The sequence below is a fragment of the Cyclopterus lumpus genome, chromosome 15 (assembly GCF_009769545.1).
Source record: "Cyclopterus lumpus isolate fCycLum1 chromosome 15, fCycLum1.pri, whole genome shotgun sequence".
NCBI lineage: Eukaryota > Metazoa > Chordata > Actinopteri > Perciformes > Cyclopteridae > Cyclopterus > Cyclopterus lumpus.
In genome coordinates, this window is record NC_046980.1 from 11,369,643 (window position 1) to 11,394,825 (window position 25,183).

The following is a 25,183-nucleotide window of genomic DNA, read 5'->3' on the forward strand; positions in this document are numbered from 1 at the left end:
TGTTGACTTTTGTAGTATAATGTGTTATTGTGAGCTCGAAGTGGGTGCAGAGTGTGTAAGTCACAGTAAAGCAAAGAAAGGCTCGGTGCATGCCAGGACCTTCCGAATGTCACGGTGGAGAGTGCAGTGCATGTGTTCTCTTTGTGTGCTTTTTGACACATTTCATGTCTTTCTGCAGGGGTCCATAGGTGTGAGAGGGCCACAGGGACCCCGTGGGCCAACGGGGCCAGAGTAAGTGACACAGATTTGCAAATGATTACATTTATATATCACATGGGACGGAGCATGTTTTCTTTGTTAGCGATACCACCTCTGCACATGGCCTTTTATCTGGTGATATACAAGCTCTTTAGATCCATCATAATGTTGATAAATCACATTATAAAAGTGGGAACTTTTTCTCAATTTCAGGGTGCAGCTGGAATGCAAGGCAGTGCTGACCTGGTAAAGCTTTGTTTTTCTGTGAATAATGAATGAGAATTTATATTTATAAATTGTCAGGAACATTTTCTGACTTGTATGTTGTTGTTTAGTGTCCAAACTCTTGTCCGCCTGGGACCTCGGGACATCCTGGCCTTCCTGGCATGAAGGTGAGAAGAGTTTTGGCGTCGCACTACTAATCCTGTTAGTGCCCCAAAAAAATCAAATGTTTTTAATCAGTGCTTTATTTATGCTCTGTATGTTTCAAGGGTCACAAAGGTGTAAAAGGTGAAGCAGGAGAACCCGGGAAACAAGGGCACAAGGTAAAATATGTTCCATTTAGGGAGAAAAAAAAAAATAATCATATGAAATGTTTTAAACATCAACAGTTTACATTTATACTCGCATAAAACTGCATAAATAGTTACTTTTCCTCCACAACTGTCACACACGGCACAACGTGTGCAAAAATGATGCATGACTTCAATGTGAAACGGGGATTCTTTGCACCTTTGAGACAAGTAATATTCGGCTGTTCTATTTCAAGAGGAAGTGAAACATGCCTGTGTGAAATGCCTCTGACTTCTTGCAAAGCATGGAGAATGATTTATTTGAAATTATGTTCAAGCACAACTAGCTTCTCCCTGTAATGTGTCTATGCACTATATAAATGGAAATGAGTCTGAGCCTATCTCCCTTTATCACCCCGTGCCAGGATATGATTTACTGTCAGGCTGCGCCGCGTCCTCCACGAGGATTTTCTCCTTCACTGAAACTTTCATGTGAGAGGCCATCTGCCTGTTTTCCACTCACAAATATCAAGATGTTTACAGCTCACAACAGAATAACCAGATGTTGAACATGTATAATGTCGTAACATTAAAGAAGAACATTAAACTATAAGTAAGATTCCACCCTGGCACAAGTTTGATTGTGTGACCCAGTTACACACATGCAGTGCTTCGAAGATTACACAAATATACGTTCCATTTAACAATATCATAAGATCTATTACAATCCGGGGAGACTTTTTTAGCCTTTTTTAAATCAAACATTTCTATTAATAGTTCAACAGTCTGGCTGAATCAGACTTTCATCTTTCACTCTTTGGAGAATTTCTTAACATCAAACAATCAAGCAGGATCATAATTTCATAATGTAAACAAATGCAACCCATTTCATATCAATCATTTCCGTTTGTTGTGTATTATTTGATTATTAGCTATGTTTTATTTACACGTCTTAATAGCCATTTCTAATGCACATAATTAAATAAAGAAATTGTCGACCACGCAGCCAGCGTATCAATTATTTGTAATGAGCAAAGCAGTAGAAGGAAAATTTGAATTAAATTGATCTGCTTTTGCCCCCCCGTGCAATCCATAAAATAAGTGGCTATTTTACGCATTCCAGGAAGGCTGTCTAATTTTCTAATTAACACACAGTTTAACTTTTTTCACTTAGATAATGAAGGTAAATTTGCTTTTCGGTGTTTCATCTGATTGACTTTCTGCTGCTTTTCTGCTAATGTTCTTTTCTCTTTCGGTCACTCAGGGTGAGGAGGGAGACCAGGGAAGTTCTGGGGAGGTCGGCTCTCAAGGACCAATGGTTAGAAACCCCATTTATTAATATTAATATTAATATTATTATAATATGATATTATAGTCTTCTGAGTTAGTTTGTTCAGGTTCTCCTTCTCCTGCTCAGGCTCTTCTTGTTTGTTCTTTCAGGGTCCTCAGGGAATTCGTGGAGCCATGGGAATGATAGGCTCCAAGGGTGAATTGGTAAATGTTCCTTTGATTTCTAAACCCCTAGCAGCTTTCAATATATGTCAGCTTCTTCTAAAAGAACTTGTGAATTCCATAATAGATATCTAATAAAATGTTTATCATCTTAACAGATTATAGTACCAATATTAATATTGTTCTCTGGCAGGGAACTCGAGGTTTTGATGGAGATCCAGGTCCCCAGGGTGTTGCAGGTGCAACTGTAAGTTTCTCCAACAATACACATGCTTACAATTTGGCAGCAAATGAAGTACGATTGAGTTGCGTATGATTCAATGCCTTATTTCAGGGGGATCATGGCCAGAGAGGCGTGACGGGCGAGCTCGGCCCTAAAGGTGGAACGGTAAGTTGACACATTAATAACATACTTTTAAGGTGAAGAAATAAACATTTCATCAGTGACTAAATGTACTGTTGCTTTGTTTTTCAGGGTATTCTCGGGCTGAGAGGAATCACAGGGGTTCCTGGTCCCAAAGGAGATGCTGTGAGTGTCGGATCAATGATGACAAATAGAGCCCAACTATTCTGACACAACAGCTTATTTCAGTGCTTGTTATCACCAGGGCTTGCCGGGTGTGGACGGTCGTGAGGGTATTCCTGGGATGCCTGGAGCAAAGGTAGAGAAAATGTTTTGCTACTTTATTAATAAAACTGGTCCACTTTCTAATCTTTAAATGTATTCCCATTAAGTCTTTTGTTGTTTGGAGCTTCATTCTTTAACTGTCGGTTTCCCTGCAGGGAGGCTTTGGGAAGCCAGGCGTGCCTGGAGAGGTCGGACTTCAGGGGCTTCCTGTGAGTATGACCTTTGACCCCAAACTTACTGACTGATTGGATGCACCTGAGTATACTCCTCAGGAGCGGTTTAAAGCACGATAGCCAGCCAGCACGATAGCTATGGTGCTTACAATGCATTTATATCTCTTATTTTATAATACACAATAAAGTTTCCGTAGGTTGAACTTTCATAGAAATACCATTAAATTCCATCCCACTGTGATATGATACACATACAGCAGGCTATGCTGTGAGACATTAATCTGAGGAAAGTTTTTCCAGCCCACTAATCTGTGATTAGTTTAATGAAAGGCACTAATGAGAAAAGGTTGGCGAACACGAGCAGCCCGTGGCAGCATTAAGAAATATGTTGTAGGCGAGAAAGTCATTACCTAATTGAAATATCCAGATCACGTTTCTCACTTAAAACTTGTTTGGGTCAAAAACTCAAACCAAATGTATTTTTTATCCTCTCAGCCTTCATTATGTTCCAGTGTTTCTAACAGCGAGCTGCATTTTCTTTTACAAATGACGCTTCCTGCGAAAAATTGTTCTCCTTAAGCATCTCTTTAAGACGTTTCTCTCTCTTTTTTAGGGTTTGCCTGGTGCACCTGGACCAAAAGGCTTGAGTGGCCTTAAGGTTGTTTGCTCCATCAATTATTAAATATGATCAGTTGCTTCTTGCTTTCATTTAGTTTTTCTAAATTGTCAAAGTCTGAAAGCAACTTTGTTTGTTTCTGCACAGGGAGACGCTGGTCTGGCTGGCCTCCCAGGAACATTGGGGCCTGCTGGCAAAGCAGTAAGTACAAGCTGCACATGTTAAGACACTGTCGTGACCTTCGTCATGTCTGTTGTGTCACTGTGTCATTTCACTGTCCCACCTCAGGGTGAGCGCGGAGAAACAGGGCGAGCTAGGACCTGTTGGACCGATTGGTGAAACCTGTGAGTATTTTTTCCTGCTTGAATTACTACTGTTTTTACTTTGTTCAAAGGTTCATTTTAACCTTTACTTTCTTATTATTTTCTCTTCTTCCCAGGGAGCTGTCGGAGTACCAGGCCCTATAGGTTCATCTGGCAAGCCAGGTGCCAGGGTAAGTAATTAGCACAAGAGTTGAAGAGAACAATTAGATTAATGTTAGATTTTAACTCTATTTTTTGATCCATGCCTATATTTTGGAAATAAAGACTTAGCAACCAGATTACATTAAACTTTGAATGAATGGAGCTGAAGGAGGAGCGACGCCTCAGAGTGTATCGTCCTGGCTGTTGTTTCACTGGAATGTCTCAGAGAATAGACTGAGGCTGGATCTCACATGAGGTCTATTTTCACAGTAAGGGGAGACAAGTAAGCAGCAGGCTGAATGAGCTCTCTGTTCGGCTGGCATTCCTCAGACAGTCGCTCATGATCAAAGGGGGAATGGCACACACAAACATCCCCACAATTATAGTTAATTTACTATAACTATAACTTTGATATTTTAGCAATTTCCGCCATGGTAACAGCTTTATGAAATAGCTTAAAAGTAAGTGCATCATTTTGTCTTTGAAATGTGGTTGTGATCTCAACATACCTTGTATATACACCTGCTTAGATGTTTCTACTCATCAGATGTGTGTGTTCATTTGTCGTAGGGACCCAAAGGTGACCCCGGCCTTCCCGGTCTCCCTGGTCCTTCTGGCCTCCCCGGGGTGAAGGGAGAGAGGGTAAGAAAACCACACGGTTCACATTCAGAGACCTTTTCAACTTGGGTTGAACTTTAATTGTCTCAAACAGTAAGAGAGAGATTAATACTCAACCACAAGCAGCTGATCAGCTCCCTCTAGTGTGGCCGAAAAGAATATTCACAACACAAATGATCATTTTGCAAGTTAACTCTAAATTGGTCTGGGTTATTACAGGGAGAACGTGGAGAGGGAGGACCCATAGGAGAACAGGTATGAAACCCTCATACTAGATATTAATTCACTGTCAACAATAATACTGCATTTAAATACAAAGTGGGTTACTTTGCATAGATCATTTACAGATTGTGTTTTCATAGGGAACACAAGGGGATGAGGGAAACCCTGGAGACAAAGGGGATCTTGTAAGTTGTTACACCAACACCAACACTATTAATTTTAACTTGACTATTCATCAAAGATGAGAATCTCACCAGAGTGCAATTGTCCTTTCCGCTCTATGTGTTATATCAAATGTTTTTTAGGGTGAGTCAGGAGAATCTGGATCTAAAGGAGAGGTGAGTTCAAACAGATCAATATAACTTGGTGTCTCAGTGTTTTGATTGAGGAAGTGCTGCAGCTTCAAAACATTTCTCTGGTCTGAATTTCTGTGAAGGTCGGTAACCCCGGTGATGCTGGCAAAAGAGGTCCTGAGGGGAGTCGAGGCCAGCCGGGAATCGAGGGGCCGCCTGGCACACCTGGACCGAGGGGCATGCAGGGGAACCGGGGTCCTCCTGGAGTCAGAGGGTCCCAGGGCCCCGCGGTAGGTCCAAGATTGACACCCTGAGGAAATTTGTTTTAGAAAAAGGTGTCTGAGGTTAATTACAATATCTGTACCAAAATCTTGAGTTTTTACGCACTGAATTCAGTGTATTGGGAGCAATTACAGTTCAGAGATTTGAACCTCCTCTGTCACTTGTTTTCCAAAATTAATCTAATTTATTTACAACTTGGAATTTGGTGAGTACTTGGACCATGTGTCCTGTACTCAATATTTATTTTCGTAGGATGGCGACAGCTTGTCCCGACCTACCCTGCCTCTGATTGGCTTAACCTGATCATCATACCGTAACCCTCACCAATCTCCCTCCTTATACCTAAACCTAAGCAGCGAAGGTGAAAAGTATGACTAGCCAATCAGAGGCAGAGTAGGGCGGGTCATGACTTCACCATCCTTGGAAAATAAAGTGGCATCCTGTACAGGTATGTCACTTCAACGTTTTTACTTTCAAAACCTTTCTTCTTGCCTACTCGTCTTCTCAACATGTCTTACTAGTCAGGTTCTACTCTTAAGAGAATAAAGGAGTCCTAGTTTGTGGAATCTCAAAGGTGGCAGAATGTTCTCCACCAAAGTAACCTTTGAAATGTAGTGAAAGCAGGTCAGTTAAACAGGAAGAGTGCAGTTTTCGCTTGATAACAGCGCTGTGCAGTTTCGAGAGTAAATGTTTTAGACATTGTCGTGAAATCTATTAAGTCATCTTTTTTTTCCTCTAGGGTAAAGAGCCAAACGATCAACACATCAAACAAGTTTGCATGCGAGTCATGCAAGGTAAGAACTGACCCCATTTATCGTTCCCTTGTGCCTCATTTTATGACTTTAATCTTTCCTCATTACAGAACCACACATAGAGACGCCCCTTCGTTGTCTCATTGATCTGGGTGGCGGCTTTGTAGTTCAACAAAGAGACGGCCTGATAACCAAAACATGAAATAGGCTTCAGTCTCTGTTAATGTGATGAATGAAATATCCCCATCTTTTGAAATGTTTCTCTGAAGTCACAACATCTGTTCTCTTCATGCTGTTGCTCTTACACACAACTGTCTTCACAACTCATCTCCTACACTCAGGATTTTTATTTATACCTAATGTGCTGGACAATTCATTTCACCTTCAGCAGACCAGCTCTCCTCCACTCCAAGCAAAGAGTCTGCTTGGCAAGGAAATATTTAAAAAAAAAGAGCAGTCATGCAGCTGCGGCATGAATTTTCATCAGGAGCCAGAAAACTAAAAACTCAAGAGCAGAATATCATGCTGCAAGAAGAAGTCGCAGGAGATTAATATTAGATCCTTTGCACCATGAACGCACATTTCCTGTTGCTGATTGCCTGGAATAAAGAGTATTATCTCTTTTCTGCTCAATTTACTAAGGTTCTATAGAAAGATGTTGAAAAACAGGAGAAGCTCGAGGGATATCGTGACCACAGTTTCACCTCGCTCTGCTTCACTCTGACTCAAGTAGAAGAGCTTTTGGACTATCTCTTCTATGAGTGTTGCTTTGGGGCTTTCAGAGATGAGCTTACTTATGCTACAGCAGGATTCCTAACAACGTGTTATGTAATAAAAAGTATCTTGATAATTGTCAGCGACAACTGGAAACATTCAATGTCTTAATGCTAGTTATGCATATGTTGAAGTACATTTCATTTAAATTTATTTAAGTTCACCATCCTCTTTCTACTCCAACAGAACAACTGGCCCAGTTAGCTGCTAGTTTAAGGAGGCCAGAGACTGGCGCGGCTGGTTTACCTGGAAAACCTGGACCTCCAGGGCAATCTGGTCCTCCAGGAGACAATGGTTTCCCTGGGCAGGGTGGAGCAAGAGGCCTTCCAGGACTCAAAGGGCCACCAGGACATCTTGGAATAAAAGGACCCAAAGGTAATGGATGTATTGGCACGCATCAAATAAAAACAATGACATGTTTGTGCACAAATATCTTCATTACGTAATACATGTTCCAGGTGAATTGGGAGACAGAGGCTCCAGGGGGCCCACTGCACGAGGACCTAAAGGTCAGCCAGGAGCTCCCGGACTTCCTGGTGAGTCAATTTTGCATTTTAAACTTGCCTTTCTATCTTAAAGGGTACACTTTTGCGAGTCTAGCTGTTATAACAACCAAACATTTTAAAATGTATTTAAGGGCACGTGACTGTAGTACAAAATAGATATAAATAATGAGAACCAATCCTTCATATCGAGCAACTTGCATCCTAACATGCATGCTGTGGTCACAGGTGAGCCAGGCAAACCTGGCTACGGTCAGGATGGTCGGGACGGGCAGAGGGGACGTCCCGGCGTTCCTGGACAGTCGGGTGTACCTGGGCCTCCCGGTGATGCCGGTCCCAATGGTTACTGCGACCCGTCAGCTTGCAACCTCCAGGCAGGGGCTGCCCATCAGTCTCTGGATGTGAAGGGGCCTGCAGGGAACTAAGAGCCACTCTGGCATGGACAGAAAGACTGTTGGATTAGCTCCTCTGAGCACACAACACTTTTCACAGTTTCTTTCCCAAGGCCTGCGGTCGGTGTGGGGCCTTCCACCCATTAACCTCTAGTCTTGTGAGCATGTTTTGTGCCAGCCATATCACCATCATCAGCCAGCCTCTTCATGAAAAAAAAAACCCAAACTTCTTTTTGATGTGCTGCAACAATCTCGTTTGTTCTTTGTGTTTTTCTCCCTGAGAGGTGTTTTGACATTTTCAGGAAGCTGTGCTCACATTTATGAGACGAAAGGACCAGAGATGTTTGTTTTTTCCACTCTCCTTGTACCCTCTGCCTGCATCTCCTTTTCATGCTCACCATTTACAGGTTTCTTCAATAAAAGCTCCTACATGTCTGGCTGTGTTCCAGCGTTGCTGTTCAAAAACAAAAAACAAAAAGCTAAGAAGTCACACTGACTTCAGTTTTTGAACATTTTATAAATCTGTAAAAAAAAAAAGGAAGAAAAAAAGAATTGTTTGAATTGGGGTTCATTATATTTCCTACAAAACAACCTGATGTGAGATTTTTCCTCATTGTACATAATGACAGTGCAGTCGTGCATATATGGAAATATATTGTAGGGATGAGGGGGATCCTCATTACTGTTACAAATAAAGAAAACAACACATGAAGTGATTAATGCATTCTGTATTCTGGTATAATTTTGTGATGATAAATTATGTGACAAATACGAGAAAAATGCTAAAAATGCTAAAAGATATCTCAGCTGACAAAACAGCTTTTGATCATATCACAAGATCTTCATCAGCAGATGGAGTTTGCCCACTCGAGGTGTCCATTCTAGTCTACTTTTCAACAACTGGGCCAACACCATTTTGCTGATGCAGATCATTTGATGGGAATTGTCCAGTTTTAAATGTATCTTTAGCGAGATTGTTTTTGTCAGAAGCTTTTTCCAAGGTCAAGTATCAACTTTGAAACTCAAAAATGTCATTCAGAACAGCGTTTAAACATGTATTTGCATTTTCATTCATGTTTAATAAACTTTCTTCCATTTTAAAGACAACTGAACAGACACATGATATAACTTCTTAAAGGAGTTTATGTTGTTAACACAAACTTAATATTCCAACAATAACTGCCAATCAGCACACACAGTGTATCATAAAATATGTTTTACTTCTTCTTGCAAGAAACCTGTAAGCAAGGCTGTGTTATAGCCCAAAAAACACAACTCAAGAACACCGGAAATAAAGCACTGAATCCCATTTAATGCACAGGTGCCATTAACAGGTGTTAATAAAAGATGCAGCAAAGAAAGGTGTAAAATATAGCCTCTGATACCTGGTAACCACATACACATTGGATCATCGTCCACGACAGCATAATTACTGACCCCCCCCCCCCCCGCCCCCCCCCCCCCCCCACCCCACCATTCTTTATCAAGTCCAGGAAGTCGACTTGCAGTATTGGGATGTCGACATCCAGGACTGTTTCTACATGCAAATGAGGTGTCAATTATCGTGTGGTATTATTTTTACTCTCTAAATTAGCTCATCATGTAGACATGTGGTAAACCAAGATTGAGGTAGATATTAAACAAAACAAAGACTTTCAAAAACACACATTCGTGTCCCACAGCAGGACATGAGCTTATGGAGGAGCAGAGAGGAGTTACAGGGAGAGCAGCAGGCAGACGCTTATAAGACGAGGGACCCCCTTATTACAAGCTTATTTACAAAATTAGATTATATGTTGCAACAGGATCAGTTTACATTACTGTAAAAAAGCAGTAATGAAATATGCGGATGTATAAAATGTATTGTTTTAAAGCACTTTTGCATTATTTGACAGGCCTATCTTTGGATGTTTAATATCACTTTCTTTGAAGGATGCCTCAACCTTCATCTTTTGAGTTTGCTTTCAACACTTTACACTTAGAATAAAAGGATTTGAACTTGGAAAGATGTAACAATATCTGGCACCAAATTGCTAGTGAAGTAGGCTGTGACGTCAGCGTCCCTTTTGTGTCCTCTCTAGTTATCATTTAGCTAAATTAAAGTCACAAACTGGTGCACATTAATATAAATTCAAGCTAAATTCAATATATGCAGAGTTGCTCTTATCAGTACACCAAAAAGTTGAGATCACATTATTCGACCGATGCTGCCACATTTGAATTTGGTCAAAGTCGGCGTTATGGTCTCCAGGTGGAACCCATTAAACCAATTATAAATTGGCATGATAAAAGGGCAGAAGCAAAGACAAGGAGAGGATGTTATGTCGCCTATTACCCAAAGAAAGATTGTTTTCCATTCACATTAAAAGCAATGAGTAAATAAATGCTGCACGTCCAGCAGGGGGCTCTTTAAACTCACAAATGAAGGCAGCGGCAGACATTTGATTCAATACCCATTTTAAATTAGACCCACTACCATGGATACAACTTATCAGAGAAAAAAACCAAGCCTGCATGCTACGAAAACTGATGTGACTCTTAATTCCTATGTAATGTTAAGTATGATGAACTACAAAAAGTGTCAAACAGATCTTCAGGGATGATATACAGAAAGAAGCATTTTTTAACGTCACAAAATGTCAGATACACCCACAGAATCTTTCAAACATGAATCCCAGAGGACACTGAAAAGTAAAATTAAAGCCTTTGAGTCAACATTTTAACAGTACTCAAAATGAAAGCTCAAAGACAATATAGAAAAGTTCAATGTTTTAGTGTGATTGTAAAGTTTACTTTTTGGATGAAAAAACATTTCCTTGAAAATCTTCAAACTGAGAATTGATATAAATATAAAATGTGAATGCTTGTCTTTATGTCTTGAAGAAAGCCTGCCCATTTTCACATTGTACTGAGTTACTGAATAATCTACATAGTGGTATGGCCTGTTTAGGTAAAGTTGACTCAAAACCTTCTGAAATTAGTTGAAAGCATTGAAATGGCTTTAAAACCTTATAGCAAATACATAAATCAAAACTGCGAGACAATCCACAATAACACGCAGTGCTGGTCAATGAGTGAATAACCAGGATGTACACCATGATACTGTGAAAACAATGAGAAAGTTCAAGTACAATAATGAGCACATGTTTAAACAAAAGAAAACATCTGAAGTTGTAGTGAAGTAGTCCGATATCCTTTCTTTGTGGCTAAAAATCAAAAATATACAAATAAACCAGAGGAATTATCATACACAACACTATGTAAACAGTAAATGTTAATAATCACCATCTTTTACACACACACACACACACACACACACGCACACTGATAATATAAGTGAGAACCTTATCAGATCATTACAATGACAACTTGCTCATGTAATGATGTCAGGTCCCATTACAGGCCCCATTAGACAGGAAGAAACCTTGATCAACTTATCTTCAGAATAATCCAACAGTAAAGGCAAATATGAGGTCACACTCATTAAATAAACACAACATGTAAAGTACATTCTTCAAATCTGCCCTCAATGTATTACAAACACAGTAGTTTCAGATGAAAAGTATGAGTTGTAGGTTTTTGGCGTTCAGTACCGACGTGTAACCTACAGACAACAGACGGATGTGACATCTGTGTCAATGATTATACTGCAGATTCTTTGAAAAAATGATCATCATGCACATTGCAAATGTGTCAGTGATAATTCATACAACTCTCAGTAATCCAGAAATGTATTAATCCAACTTCTAGTACTAACATTACTAAGCATCCATGCTACATTTACTACAATTATTATTACCATCTTGACGTACCTCCTTGAAGAACACGCTTTCAATAAATAATTTCCATATCAGACACATCTGATGCACTTTGGTTGCATAAGGAGTTTCAAAAATCAAACATTTTCTCACACCTCCACATGAAAGTATATTCATTCAGCTAATCTCTTTCACGCAAGCACACACACACACACACACACACACACACACACACACACACACACACACACACACACACACACACACACACACACACACACACACACACACACACACACACACACACGTGAGATGTACCTCCTGCCAGCACATTGGCTAATCTGAATTAGAACAGAAGAGTGAAATTGCATGCTTATTACGGAGGCAAACAAACTATTAAGATCATGTTTTTTGACAGGACTGAACTTGATATAACAAAGTAATTTCATGGTCTTGAAAGACATAATGAGAGATGACAAGGAATGCATTACATCACAGTAGGGGATGTGAAAGCAAGAAATGCCTTGAAAGTACAGCATTGAAACAAAGAAAAGAAAAGAAAAAAACCCTCAAAAGGTTTTCTTTTCCATTGAAAACAAAACCCATTAAAGAATAATCCTGACTTCGTCCAACTGTTTTTGTAAAGTGATCAAAAGAGGTCAGCTGGGAGTCAGTCCGATGAACCAGAGCTGAGGAAGCAGTTTACAGACAGCGAGGCCGACCTTCTGGACGTTTGTACTGGAAGCGGCTCCGCTGGGCTCAAAGGGGTGGAAGGAGACAGTCACTGGGGTCACATGTCCCATGAGATCCACGGGGCCCCGGAGAGCCAGGAGGGCCCCGAGTAGTGATCCCAGGAGGGCCTTGACAGAGAATCAGTCATTATTAATTCCTGCACTTTGTCATATTTCAGTAGGGTGACATATTGCATGAAAATATATGTTAAATGAGCTGTTTTAATCCAAATGCTACAGTATGCTTTATATCCACCTCATATATTTGTAGTAGAGCTAGACCGATAAATCCGGTTGGTACAACAGCCGACAATAGCTCATTGCATAATAATAGAAATATCGTGTTGGTGGATAAGTAAGAAGAAATGGCTATATAGTATATATAGAAATGTAAATAGCAGTATAAAACGGGCAACATATAATTTAGGTGCTTTGAGTCATAACAATCACGAGAAGTCCATGAGCAGGAAGAGGAAACTAAATATAATGCAGTTCGATGCAGCAGCAGAATGGGAGACTCATCGACTCATGAAACACATGCGACCGATCACGTGATCCTCCTGGCGGAGATAATTAACCAATTCTTTAATTTCACTGTAATGAGAATGAAGGAGAGAGAAAGTACATTTCCTTCGCTCTCCAATATGGCGAGGTCATCGCGGCAGATGAGACATTAGTATCTCACGTTGCCAAACAGCTTGTTTTGTGTACTGTCCATACAACACACCCGCCTATACAATCTCCACTGCAGTCCAACGGAGTGTCCATTAAATCCGTCAGACCAGTCCCGGCTCCTCTACAGTTTATACGAAAAGAATTGCAAGTACAGCCTTGTCCTTTTCCTCCCTCTGAAAACACAACATGCCCTTTTCATTAGTGCCACATCCATCTCCTACTTAGCTGCTCACACACAAACTGTTCACAGCACTGTGGGGGTAGCAGGGAAAAGGTGCACAATCATTATAACAAAATGTTCCCCTCCCCTGTGTCTCGGTGGCTACTTACAGCTACGAGCTCAACTCTGCTAATTAGCCAGAGCACAGAGTCAATGCACTGCAGGCGAGCACAGCTTCAGCACCATGCAGGCTGTACCGGGGGGACAAAGAGTCGAGGAAAAGAGACAGCGAGAGGCAATGGTGGCCATGCTCACGTATACTAGAGCAGTTTTCATTGACCGAGACGCCAGTGTTGTCACGTCGTAATGAGAACCGACAACACGGAAACATCTCCTGTATGTGACTTAAATGTCACAGTCTCCATGAACCCAGGTGGTCCAGGGGGAGCCTGCTCTATGTGGAACTCAAGGGGTACACGCTCATTATAATGGCCAAGTGACAGAAAGTTTGGCTGATAAAAATGATGTAGAGGGACGATAGGAAGTGAGCCAAAGCCGTGGCCAGACACTGGCAGTTCGTTCAACTTTAAAATGATTTCCAAGAGCCAGCTGAAGTCAAACCCTGCCAGCTGTGCCAAAGGTGCCTCCGATCACCGAGCGCTCCTGGAGAAGATGTTTTTTAACAGCCGCGATTTGTCCTTTGAAGAGGAGCTACAGCCAAGTTCCCTTTGCATACATTATGCACACTCATAGTTGGAGGAGTTTCTTAAGGTTCAGTGGTATACTGAAAATCGAGTGGCAATCCCACTTCTCATCGCTCCGCCGGGAGGCAGCACAATAGGCTGTAAAAACATTGACATATTACACCATTCATTTGGTATGTTTGCACCTGATGAAAGTAAGCGCAATCACTTTTTTCTTTTTCTCTTTTCAACTTTGGTTTGTTCTTCACTTACTCCTGAGAAAATAAATCTCTTTTTAGCAGCATATTGCTCCTACACGTTCACCAATGTCTCTTGTGGGTTCAACACAATCAATGATACTTTTCACTCGACACACATTTGATTCATTGTTCATTTACACAGTAATGGGTATAGTTTAAGTTAATAGTTGAATCAACAGCGTATGCAGCAAAAGGGAAAAATGTTTAATAAAAAAAAAAGAGCATGACACACCAGTCCACCAGTCCACCATCACCACTGATGGTGGACTGTTGGACTGGTCAACCAATAGCTCAAGCCTCTATTCAGATTCTTACTAAAGAAGATGTCCCTTACCTGGTTGCCCCACGGATCCTGGGTCTCCTGGTAACCCCAGACCAAGCTGACCTCGTTCTCCTTTCTGACCCCTGTACCCTGAGGACAGACACAAAACTTAGGCTGAGCAAAATATGTTGTAGTAGAAGATGAAGTAAATCTGTGGGGTGTCATATTTACGGAGCGTGTTGGCACAATTAGTAAGATTAGTGCAAATGTCAGTACATGGTGAAATCAAACTCAAGACATGGATTCGCTTCAACCTTTATATCTGAGCAGGGACTCGACTTGATGAAATATCATCAATACAATGGCAAGGTCAGGCATCGAGTGTGCACTTTGTTTGAGAAAAGCAGCTCGATGTAGAAACGGGCCATTCTGGATTCCAAGTTTCAATCCCAAACCTCTGAATAATGAAAGATGTAAAGATATCCTTTCCAAATGTGAATCATCAAACTAGCCATCTTTAAGTTGGTGTTCAAAGAAGTTGTTGTGAGCTTGTACAGCTTTCTGTCAACAATAGGGACACAAGCATATGTCTTTGAAGAATTTTAGAAAATATGCTTCTTTCTTTTTTTTTTTCAATCACAGGTCAGATATGTGGGCCACGAAAGGCATTCAGAGAGTAAAAAGGTTTTTCATTCCAAAGAAAACAATCAGATGCAGAAAAAAAATCATGTTGATTAATGAAAACTAAACCAAGACCTGTAATTCACTGGATGTAATTCATGAACATGATCATAAAGCTTTTTTTCTGTTTGACCACAGGAAAAACTATTTATCTAGTGTTGAAATGTTGAAATATGATGGGGATTGGTTGCTGCATGACCACCTCTAATGTGAAAGAACAAGCAGAGATGAACACAACGACAAGGAGTCAAACAAAATGTAAGCATTTACACCTATGTTCAAGTCAGGCCAACAAGTGCATTGTAACAATATGCTCACACACATGTTATTCAAAGGCTTTCTCACTCCATGCAAAGCCTGGGAGTCTTCAGAAGTCCACAACAGCAGCATACACAGAAGAATTTGAGGGGCTGTGAGCATATTTCCCCACGAGGCACTTAAAGTAATAAGAGTCTCAGGACCAGCGGTTGCATTGAGTGCATCAGAAACGTTGACAGGAGTATCAAGCATCGCACTGCCGGGCCCAAAGGGGGAACGCTTCAACGCTTACAAGTCAGAGAAAATCTAAGAAAAAAAGGCTTATGAATGCGCCGAAACTGGGTTTCAAAGAGAGAGAGAGGGTCTGGCCACACATCGCCACGATAATGACACTTCTTTCAACACTCACAGAGCCTGGGGCATTCAGGGAGGAGACAATCCATGGAGAAAATAGCCCTGTACCTTAAAAAAATACTGAATAACACACAGGGCAATAGGTTTGGGTGGATTTATACACTCTGATAAATTGAAAATGCTACTCTGGGTCTGCACTTGGCAAAAAACAACATTTGTCTTTGGGCACTAATGGACAAAATACGTTAATAGAAAATAATATTGCCATAGAGTGGTTTTCCAATCATTAATTGATAGGATTGCAGCCTTGCACCCGTTGCACACTATTGTAAATAGCAATAACAGCAACATTTATATATTCATGCTATGCCTTACAAAAAAAGAAACACCTTTTTTGGATCTGCTGCTCCAATTACTGTGGAATATTTACTGATAATTTCCAGCACAAAGCAGAGCTTATAGCCTGATAGAAAAACGGACACTTTGTTTCAGTTAGTATTAATAAATATACAGAATGCACCAAAATACAAAATAAAAATTATGTTAAATCAACAAATAGCTGAAATAATGAAATGCACTTAACCACCATAACTAACATCAGTGAGTCTTTTCATTGCGCTCTCAAAAATAAAAGATGAATAGAATGATAAATGAACCCTCAATTACAACACAGGGGAGGGAAAAAAACAAACAAAAAAGAAATTATGCTCTTCAGCATGCGCCCTTATGGGTATTCTCTAACAGCTTGAGACTTTCAGCCACGTGAAGTCAAACCACGTGGAAAAAAAGGATTCAACAGAGGGGTTATTTTTCTCCATAAACAATTCATTTTGGCGTATTGGAGAACAAGTCAAGTTGGATATTCAGAGGAGCACAGTCTCCACCAGAGGATGACGAGAAATAATGAGGAAATATTACCCCAAACTTTGTCCCCAGCTGAGTGGAGGCACAAGTCAACAAAAGAAAACATTACGAAGTTGTTGAATTTTTGATTTATCAAGGGGAAAAAAAAACTTTCCTCTTTGTTTTCAATAAATATTTATTGCAAAGCTGCATTAAGAATCACCTATAAAACGCTCTTTGAAAGCATGAAAAAAACAAAACAAGCTAAACAAAAATGCAAATAGCATTAACACAGCACACATATTCATAGTTGAGTAGTTACCTATTTTAACTATTTTAATTATTCATGAATGAAAGCAGCATTTTATGTTATAACAGTGGGTTCAAAATGTAAATGGTCTTGAATAATGTGAGGTAGATACAGTGAGAAAGGCCAATACAGTGGTGCTTTCATCTACACCAACGCGTAACACACTCCTCCTCTTCAAAGGTTAAGGCACCGTAGTTCTGCTGCGGACACAATACAATTCTACGCAAGATTGAGGTATAAAACCTGACCAGCAAACCATTAGTACTGTATGAGCAGTCAGAAAGTTGTGTCAGTTTGATAAAGAACGTCCACCCTCTTTCCTGACTTTGCTCCTTTTCTACTTCAGAAGCTTTCTTTCCTGGAGTGAGGTATCAATACTGGGGCTCTTTCCTGTCCACATTGATAATACTGTCTCTTATTCACAGTCAACTCTTCATATGTCTTCATATTTCCAAGAGAGCTGCTGTGCACCACACTCCTGGCCTTTCCTCTGCTCCCCGCCCCTCAGTCTGCATTGATATACGGGTCTAAGCAGGAGAAAAATACCCATGAATCCGTACAAAATACATGTGTCAACCTATACTGATACCCCACCCCAATCCAGCTCCAAGCCAACTCATTATGTACAGAAAAACAAATTGAACTGAAGGATGTTGTGCTTCACTCTGCATCGTTCATGTCAACCTGCAGCTCTGTGTATGCATTAGTAAAGGCTGCCTGCTTTAAATATGTGTGGTACAGCACATAGTTGGACTAATTGGTGTATTTTAACGTTGCAGTGTTATTTGTAATTCATATTTTAACAGAAGTGGTAATTTTCCTAGGATGGAGGGAACATCCAGCCGTTCAATCTGGCAGCCTGAGCTCTTACCATGAGGACCAGGAGGTCCGGGCTCTCCTGGCGTTCCTGGTAATCCGTCTTTTCCACGAGGTCCCGGAGGCCCATGGAGTTGTGAAGCTAAGATCCCTGCAGGTGTTTTCTGCTGCATGGCAGCGCTTGATAGCTTCTCTACGAGTTAAGTAAAAGAAAAAAATCAACATTCAGAATGCAGAGTGCAGAAGAAACAGAAAAACAAAATTTGGAAAAAATTGTACCTTCAAAGACCCTCAGTACTTCGTTTCTGATGAACATTTTTAATTCTTCCATGAAGCTGGGATCACCCTGTTTGTGCAGTGTAAAAGAATACAAATGTCTTTTATTCACAGTGAATTGGCAGCAGAGGAGATACGGGCGAGGTCGCTTCCTCAACTCAAAGACCTCCACTAATATTTTAAACCATCTGTGTTGAAAACAATAACGAGGAGGATATATTACGGCTGTTTCTTTCCTAAATCTTCCGTCACAAGTTCACCTTCATATTTTCTATAGTTCATGCTTGATCACTCAGGGCACATCCCAAGTCTGTTAATTGCATACCGAGGAAAGAAATTTAAAAAGCATCACGTGAAGCAACATATGTTTCTGATGACAGTGGCCGCTGATCACAGCTGGATCAGCTGTCAGTCGGCTTGAACAGCTGGAGAGACTTTTATCATCAGTGTACTTATGCTAATAAATACAGTTATACTAATAAAGAAACAGTTATCATCAGTGTACTTATACTAATAAAGACACTTATACTAATAAAGAAACAGTTATCATCAGTGTACTTATACTAATAAAGACACTTATACTAATAAAGACAGTTATCATCAGTGTCAAGTAGAGATGTGTTCTCTCTGTAGCCTGTTACCTGTTTAAGAAACTGCATTGAGTATTTATTGTGTTCTGTGTCCTGTTTATAAATGCAGAACCAATTTCTACCGGTGTAGAATGAATGTAAAGTTTCATAGTTTTTATAGTTCTTAACTTATATGTTGTCTACATGTTATTTGTTGTTGTTGTTGTTGTTGTTGTTGTTGTTATCTGTATCACTTTATTATTATTATTACTACAATCACTTTATGTTGGCCAAGAGAGAAATGTATTTTCAGATATTTTGTATGTTTGCACAAATGGAAGAAATGACATGTCTTATTTATGAATTATTTGCGTCTGTATGTTAAGAAATTCTGATTATGACATCATTATTAAATAACCCAGAATATGATTATGGTTTATCTTGAACACAAACATTATATTATTAAGCTCAATGTTTTGGGGGAAATTGAAATGACATGACTCATCAAACCCGACACTCAGGAATGATCGGAATCACGTGACTGACTGGAAATTATGATTAATTATGTAAAACGTAAGTTATTGATGGAATGAAAAGACAATTATTTTTTTCTTTGCTCCGTCTTCACTCTGGTATGAAACTCCAGTGATGTTGAGAACAATCAGATAAGTCTAATCAGCTGCAGCGTCCAATCAAATAACTGATTAACAAGGAACGGGCGTGTCGAGGGCGTGTCAGATGCATCACTCATTGCTCCTCCTCCATCCTTCCTCGATAAGAGCTTTGGGACGGCCGTCAATGTGGAGGTGCAAAACAACTTCCGGTTCAAGCGAGGAGCGAGGAGCGAGGAAATGACAAATAAGAGACTTGGGAAGTACCCAGACTCTACTGTCGTTACCGCATCTGTCCAGCAGTCACCTCAGTCCTCTCACCTGAGCTTACCTGCCCTTGACCTCATTATCCTCATCAGCCACTCATTCTTTTACCAGCACAGATTCCCAACCCTTTGACAGATTGTAGAGTTTAGCTATCAAAAGTTCCATAGCCTGTTTAATTCTGCCTGCCTGACTCCTGTTTGTTTTTCGAACTGATTAAAAGTATTTTGGACGCTCAGCTGCTTCTGAATTTGTGCTTTTGGGTTCTGGGAGTAACACTATTCAGCAAAATACTACCTTGCATTATAATATAAAATCTGTACCTCAAATCCAGCTCGGTATAAAATGTAATCAGTCTGTGCCTACGATGAAAAATGTAGCCGTTCATACTGCCTCTAAATATATCAAAAAATGTATATGCTCTGCCACTCAAACATCGTCTGCTTTCCAGGCGTAACCATGGCAAACAATGGTAGCCGTAGATCTTGCATATTTCCAAATGGTTTCCATCACTGCTGTGAATGTTATGCAACCGCTGTGACTGCGTACAGCATGAGTAAAATGTCTGTGACACACGGAGGTGTTTTCACTCCAGGCACGCCCACATATCTCTGTCTTTTTCTCTGTCTCCATATTCCTCCCTCTCTGACCTTCTGTGGCGCCTGGTTGTGGAGTGGGAAGCGTTGAGCAGAAAGAGAACAGCAACCTCCCCATGCACAGCCTCGTTTGATGTTTCATGCAGAAATATGTAGCTGCATCATTTTCCATACAGGGACTAAGAACTGAACTAGTTACACAAGCTCAGGAAAGGAGGCTGATAGGAGACTCTTCTTGTTATTCGAGGCATATGCAAATGTACAACTTACCAAGAGGTTTACTTTCTCCAAATGTCCTGGAGAGCCGCTATCTCCTTTTTGACCTGGTGGTCCGATCTGTCCAATCGGGCCAAAATCCCCTGTGCGACCCCTCTCGCCTTGAACACCTCTTTCTCCAGGAATCCCTGTATCACCCTGCAGTGAGGAAGCCCAGACATCTCTCAGCTTTGTATGATGGTAGTACTGGCCAAACCATTGGGTTGAAAAGAAAACGCATTTCCTGGCCGACATAAACTGCACCTGTCACTATTTTCCAGCCTGACTACACAGCTGTATCACTTAACATGCTTAAAAACTTTTTCTTGCCTAAATGTCCAGCGACTCACCTGTCCTGAGGTTCTATTTGCCAACTATGAAGTTAAAAGCCTCATTTTGAAATTCTCTATTTGCAAAAGATTACTGCGTGAGTGTGACAGAGCTCAATTAATGTGGCCTTGCAAATACAATAGGAAACTGCGCTGAGCGTTAAATGCCTTTATCTAATGCTTACGTGCTTGTGGGGATTAGTCGTGTTTGTGCTTAAGTGAAGACTTTCATTACAATTCATCAAAACCTTTTTTGTGCATTACAGTCTGAGTCACGAGAAAAGCTTCTTTTTAGGAAAACAGGAATGATGCTGCTTACACGTTCTCCTTTGGATCCTCTGTCCCCTGTTGTACCAGTAGAGCCCTTAGAAAAAGCAGATACACATGTTTTAATGCCATTGTTGCCATACGAGAAAGGTAAAGAAGTAATAACTAAATAATTAGAAAAAGAAATGAAGCTGACCTTGAAGCTTTTCACTCACACAAAGTATTAATGTTCAGTAACATCCAGGGGCACGCATAATACTCCATTATTATATAATCTGTACATATTAAGCAGATATTTCTAGTATTTAAACCCACATATTGGCATTTTGCTCATATCAACTCTAGATGTTTATGTTCTGTTGACTGAAGAAAAAGCTGTGAGCAAGCTTACTTGACTTTGAGAAATGTATACATTTCATATAACTGTGCATTGATTGCTTCTTACTCAGCTCAGGTGTACTGCTTGTATAATATCTCCCTGTGCAGTGTTTCACCTTCTGCAATGTCACAGCTTCTCTGCATCACTCCTGTGTTTGTTTGTGAAGAGCCTGCTTTCCCACCAGCTGTCTTTACTGTATAGGGGAGCTGGGAGAGAAAGTCTCTGGCTTCATGTCACAATATCTTGTGTCTTCCAATCCCTCCCTGTCACTCCTCATTGCTTCCCTTTACCGTGCTCACAGCAATACCTCTGGGAGCATCTTTGTCTCAATTTCCTGCTGGATTACAGGAGCCATGCAAAAGACAATCTGGCATGATGTGGTTAAAACGGGTATCTCTTTGTGATGCTGTTCTCCCCTGCCTGCTTTAATCTGCAGTACTCTGTATTCCCCAATGCCTGATGGGAGGCTTAAATCTATCATTTTGCCCACTGTAATGTACTTCCCTGAGTATTATATTAAACCTCAAAGCAGTGTGCAAGGAGATTCTGGGTAGAGGAGCAAACCACCTGCTAGATGGCACTGTTGCCTCACCAAAAAGTCTGAAACTATTGCAGAAAGACATGAGGGCAAAGCTGTATAAGGGCTTTATGCAATGCTGATATTTTGGTGTAAGAATATTAACTACAAATAATAGGCAAACAATGAACTGTTGGTGTTGTCATTAAGGTGCAAAACATATTTGTAAACCAAAGAGCAAAACAGCACAGTAAAACCAGTTTGATATTATTGATATTATGTGTTAGTAATAGCTATTAATAGCAGATCTTCTCTGCATGCTGTGAACCCATTCTGTGTGAGTCTGTGTACATAGTGTATAATATATTTGATCAGTCACCAAAAAGTATTTGTTTCAATTTTAGCCAGGTTCGTCAGGCAGGAAAATGCATATTTAATCTAAGTGTCTACCGACATCTATTACAAACATTTTATCATTGCCTGAAAGCATTAACTCTAAAATGAGTGTAAAAAAGACTAAAAGTCAACAACGCCTTAAATCTGCAGCATTTCATTTAGTTTTTATCATTAAAATCTCAAATATGCAAATAGATTTAATGCACTCAGGATGCTGTAGTTAGAGGGATGGCGGGGGGGATAAAAATCTGCTGTGCCATCTTTCCGCAGCTCGGCTGATGTAAAGCACTTTCTATAAGGGGATTTGCAACGTGTTCGCACAACTCACCTTGTATCCAGGAGTTCCATCTTTTCCAGGTCTCCCCTGCTCGAGGAGTGCAACACAAACAAAGACATTTTATATCCGCTCCCACCTTCGATTGGATCAGCACTGTTGCACTCCTAGTAATCTCCACAGTTAATGAGATATCTCAACCAAGGGATAATGATCCTGATTGCTGTGCGAACACTGTTCCATTGTGCGCTAACAGGGAAAATTACAGAAACCATCTCTGATGGTAATTACATAGAGGATTGTAATCATCTACAGGACCAAAGAACATACATATTTATCCATATCGTCTTTGCATCAAGTTTTTTCTTCCCTATACTAGTAAAACCACCTTCTGATGTAAAGGAGCAGTGTGTTATTCAAAGCACTAATGTCATTGCAGCCTGGACATTACCGGAAGGGGCTGTTGCAACAGCTAGTCGTGATGTTATAGGGAAAAGCAACAGAATTCATTAAGCATCCTTACAGCAACACCTTGGGGTCCCTCGGGCCCTGGGAATCCTGTCTCTCCGAGCGGCCCCCTCTCACCCTGTCAGAGAACAGAGACAGCCGATGTGTCAGTCTGCGGTGACAAAGGAATGACACGTGGATTGGCAGCTCAAAGAGAGTTAGAGGGTGAGGCTCACCGGCTCTCCTGGGATCCCTGGCTCTCCACGAGTGCTGGGCTTCCCCTGTCAATCACAACATAGGAAGAGAACAGGCCGCGTTTGACAGGTCATCAATGGTGTCATATCTACAGCACCTCTGCAGCCTCCCGTTCATAATATACCAACCAGTTTACTATAGCTTCACAGGGAATCCACTGAACAGACCAAAGGTATATGTCCGAGTTATTAATCCAAGTGGTGTTGTGTTATGGCAGTTTTGCTGTGTGCTTTGTGAAACATCATTGAATTGTTGCCAGCAGCAGGCTTAAACAACCCAGATGATACAGCAAGGAGGAGTGTGAGTTGGCGTAAATTATTCTCTAACAAATACTTACTGGAGGACCTTGTATCCCAGGTAGACCAGGCAAACCATTATCACCCTGAAGGAAACATTACAGTATTGTCAGATACATGACATAAATAATACACATACATCATTGTCAAGTATTCCCCTAAATATATATAAAATATGTATATATATTTTCAAAAAACAAGTGATTGAATTCCAAACACAATTATTTCCCCTTCCTGACTCATAACTACAACAGGAACCCATATTGTGTGTCACTTTCACACTTATTAATAGTTATGTAGCTGGATATCTCGTTTCAGAAATAACATCTTTGAATGCTCTGTAATGAGAAGAAGTACAGCGAAGGCACTTTCCCTCACTATATAATCAGGTTAGGTCATGGCAGATCATGAGACGCTTCTCTGGGCTGATACTGTTGCTTACCTTGGCACCGGGTAGCCCTTCAAGCCCGGGTAATCCCATTGCCCCTGGTTCCCCCTATAAGAGAAAAGCACACCACCGGCTGTGTCAAGACAAAAGAAATCTCTACTGGTATCAACTGAGGGCTGGTAGTTCACCCTTTTTGCAACCGAGAATGATGCTATTTTTGACTGTTTGGTGATGAGCTACTGGGAGGAAAATGGAATCATTATGATGCTGTAAATAAACATTAAACAAGCACATGTAGATCAAAGCGACATAAAGGCAAGTAAATCCAGTTCTGCAGGAGCACATTTCCATCTGGCCTCTTGATATTCTCTGTGACGTATTAGTACATACAACCCTTCGTGTGTCAATATGAAGCTAATCCTAAGAGGACGATACTTCGACCTGTGTGTATTATATCATATGACCCATGATGCATGCTGTCACCCCTTGGAGGCTATAGCAGGGATAACAAAGAGCCCCATTTGACAATCAGAATCAGACTTGCTTTCTGCATTAAAAATAGAGACCCATTCCTAGTGCTGTGATGGCCTCTATCTACCTCATCTTGCTCAAGCTGCCATGGATGCCATTACACAGAATAGAAGGGCAACCGGTGCTGACATAGACGGATTGTGCAGGTAATTGTCACACATGTAGATTGTCATGAATAAGCGAGTGCGACTAAGGGGAGAGTGGGCCAGCCAGAGGATCAGCTGTGAGACAGATTGGGGCAATTCCACCACAGCACTGAAGCCGCTCACACAATTTATTAAAATGTCAAATTAACATCCTGGTGAAAAATCACTGTGCAACAAAACAATAAAAAATGCAATTGGCCCTGTGAGAATAAAGAATTCAAGTTGATGGCGTAGAATTGTTTCCATGTCTGGGTGGAGTGTTTTCGGGCACTAGTACGGGGAGGAAGGGCATTTGAAGTGCAGAAAGAGTTCATAGGTTCCCACTGGCAAGACAATAGGGTACAGCAGTTTCATATTTGCAGGAGACATGATCATCTTTTCTCTGTGTGTTGGAGTTCTCCTGCGAGTGGTTAAGTGTTCATGCTTGAGGGTGTATTGACTTATGCTGTAGAGAACCACAGAGACAATGATAGAAAGCAACAGGAAACAATGGCTTCTCAATTTTTCTGGGCAGCACACAAAAATAGAGAAATACTTCATAACATATATATATTCCAGAATGAAAAGCTTCTACTCACTACAAGTCCTTCGTCTCCCTTGGGACCCTTAGACAAGAGAGAGGAAAAAGGACATATTACTCCCATGAAAGAGACAACTGCTACCGTAAAAATCATAAATTTAGTCTGAAATGATATGTGGGTACTGTATGTTGGTGTC

General features: G+C 40.7%; 2 protein-coding genes across 2 annotated transcripts in view; one reads left to right on the forward strand and one right to left on the reverse strand.

The window, feature by feature from the left end:
• The window catches only part of col9a1b (collagen, type IX, alpha 1b), a 17,586-nt gene extending 9,378 nt beyond the window's left edge, over nucleotides 1–8,208 (forward strand). The window contains 25 exon segments of the mRNA XM_034551246.1: nucleotides 179–235; nucleotides 412–444; nucleotides 534–590; nucleotides 690–743; nucleotides 1,975–2,028; nucleotides 2,151–2,204; nucleotides 2,356–2,409; nucleotides 2,497–2,550; nucleotides 2,638–2,691; nucleotides 2,771–2,824; nucleotides 2,946–2,999; nucleotides 3,577–3,621; nucleotides 3,727–3,780; nucleotides 3,868–3,882; nucleotides 3,884–3,923; nucleotides 4,023–4,072; nucleotides 4,614–4,685; nucleotides 4,881–4,916; nucleotides 5,024–5,068; nucleotides 5,189–5,221; nucleotides 5,320–5,466; nucleotides 6,198–6,252; nucleotides 7,171–7,359; nucleotides 7,443–7,520; nucleotides 7,716–8,208. Of these exon segments, the coding sequence (XP_034407137.1) occupies nucleotides 179–235; nucleotides 412–444; nucleotides 534–590; nucleotides 690–743; nucleotides 1,975–2,028; nucleotides 2,151–2,204; nucleotides 2,356–2,409; nucleotides 2,497–2,550; nucleotides 2,638–2,691; nucleotides 2,771–2,824; nucleotides 2,946–2,999; nucleotides 3,577–3,621; nucleotides 3,727–3,780; nucleotides 3,868–3,882; nucleotides 3,884–3,923; nucleotides 4,023–4,072; nucleotides 4,614–4,685; nucleotides 4,881–4,916; nucleotides 5,024–5,068; nucleotides 5,189–5,221; nucleotides 5,320–5,466; nucleotides 6,198–6,252; nucleotides 7,171–7,359; nucleotides 7,443–7,520; nucleotides 7,716–7,912 (1,635 nt within the window). The 3' untranslated portion in view covers nucleotides 7,913–8,208.
• Nucleotides 8,209–11,905: 3,697 nt separating this feature from the next.
• Nucleotides 11,906–25,183, reverse strand: part of LOC117743616 (collagen alpha-1(XIX) chain) — a 91,599-nt gene continuing 78,321 nt past the window's right edge. The window contains exons 39-50 of the mRNA XM_034551244.1: nucleotides 25,045–25,071; nucleotides 23,844–23,897; nucleotides 23,443–23,487; nucleotides 23,087–23,131; nucleotides 22,927–22,989; nucleotides 22,458–22,493; nucleotides 20,890–20,934; nucleotides 20,257–20,400; nucleotides 17,950–18,016; nucleotides 17,726–17,863; nucleotides 14,481–14,558; nucleotides 11,906–12,497 (exon numbers count right to left, since the gene is read on the reverse strand). Coding sequence (XP_034407135.1) covers nucleotides 12,397–12,497; nucleotides 14,481–14,558; nucleotides 17,726–17,863; nucleotides 17,950–18,016; nucleotides 20,257–20,400; nucleotides 20,890–20,934; nucleotides 22,458–22,493; nucleotides 22,927–22,989; nucleotides 23,087–23,131; nucleotides 23,443–23,487; nucleotides 23,844–23,897; nucleotides 25,045–25,071 — 843 coding nt within the window. The 3' untranslated portion in view covers nucleotides 11,906–12,396. The remainder of the gene's footprint in view (nucleotides 12,498–14,480; nucleotides 14,559–17,725; nucleotides 17,864–17,949; nucleotides 18,017–20,256; nucleotides 20,401–20,889; nucleotides 20,935–22,457; nucleotides 22,494–22,926; nucleotides 22,990–23,086; nucleotides 23,132–23,442; nucleotides 23,488–23,843; nucleotides 23,898–25,044; nucleotides 25,072–25,183) is intronic.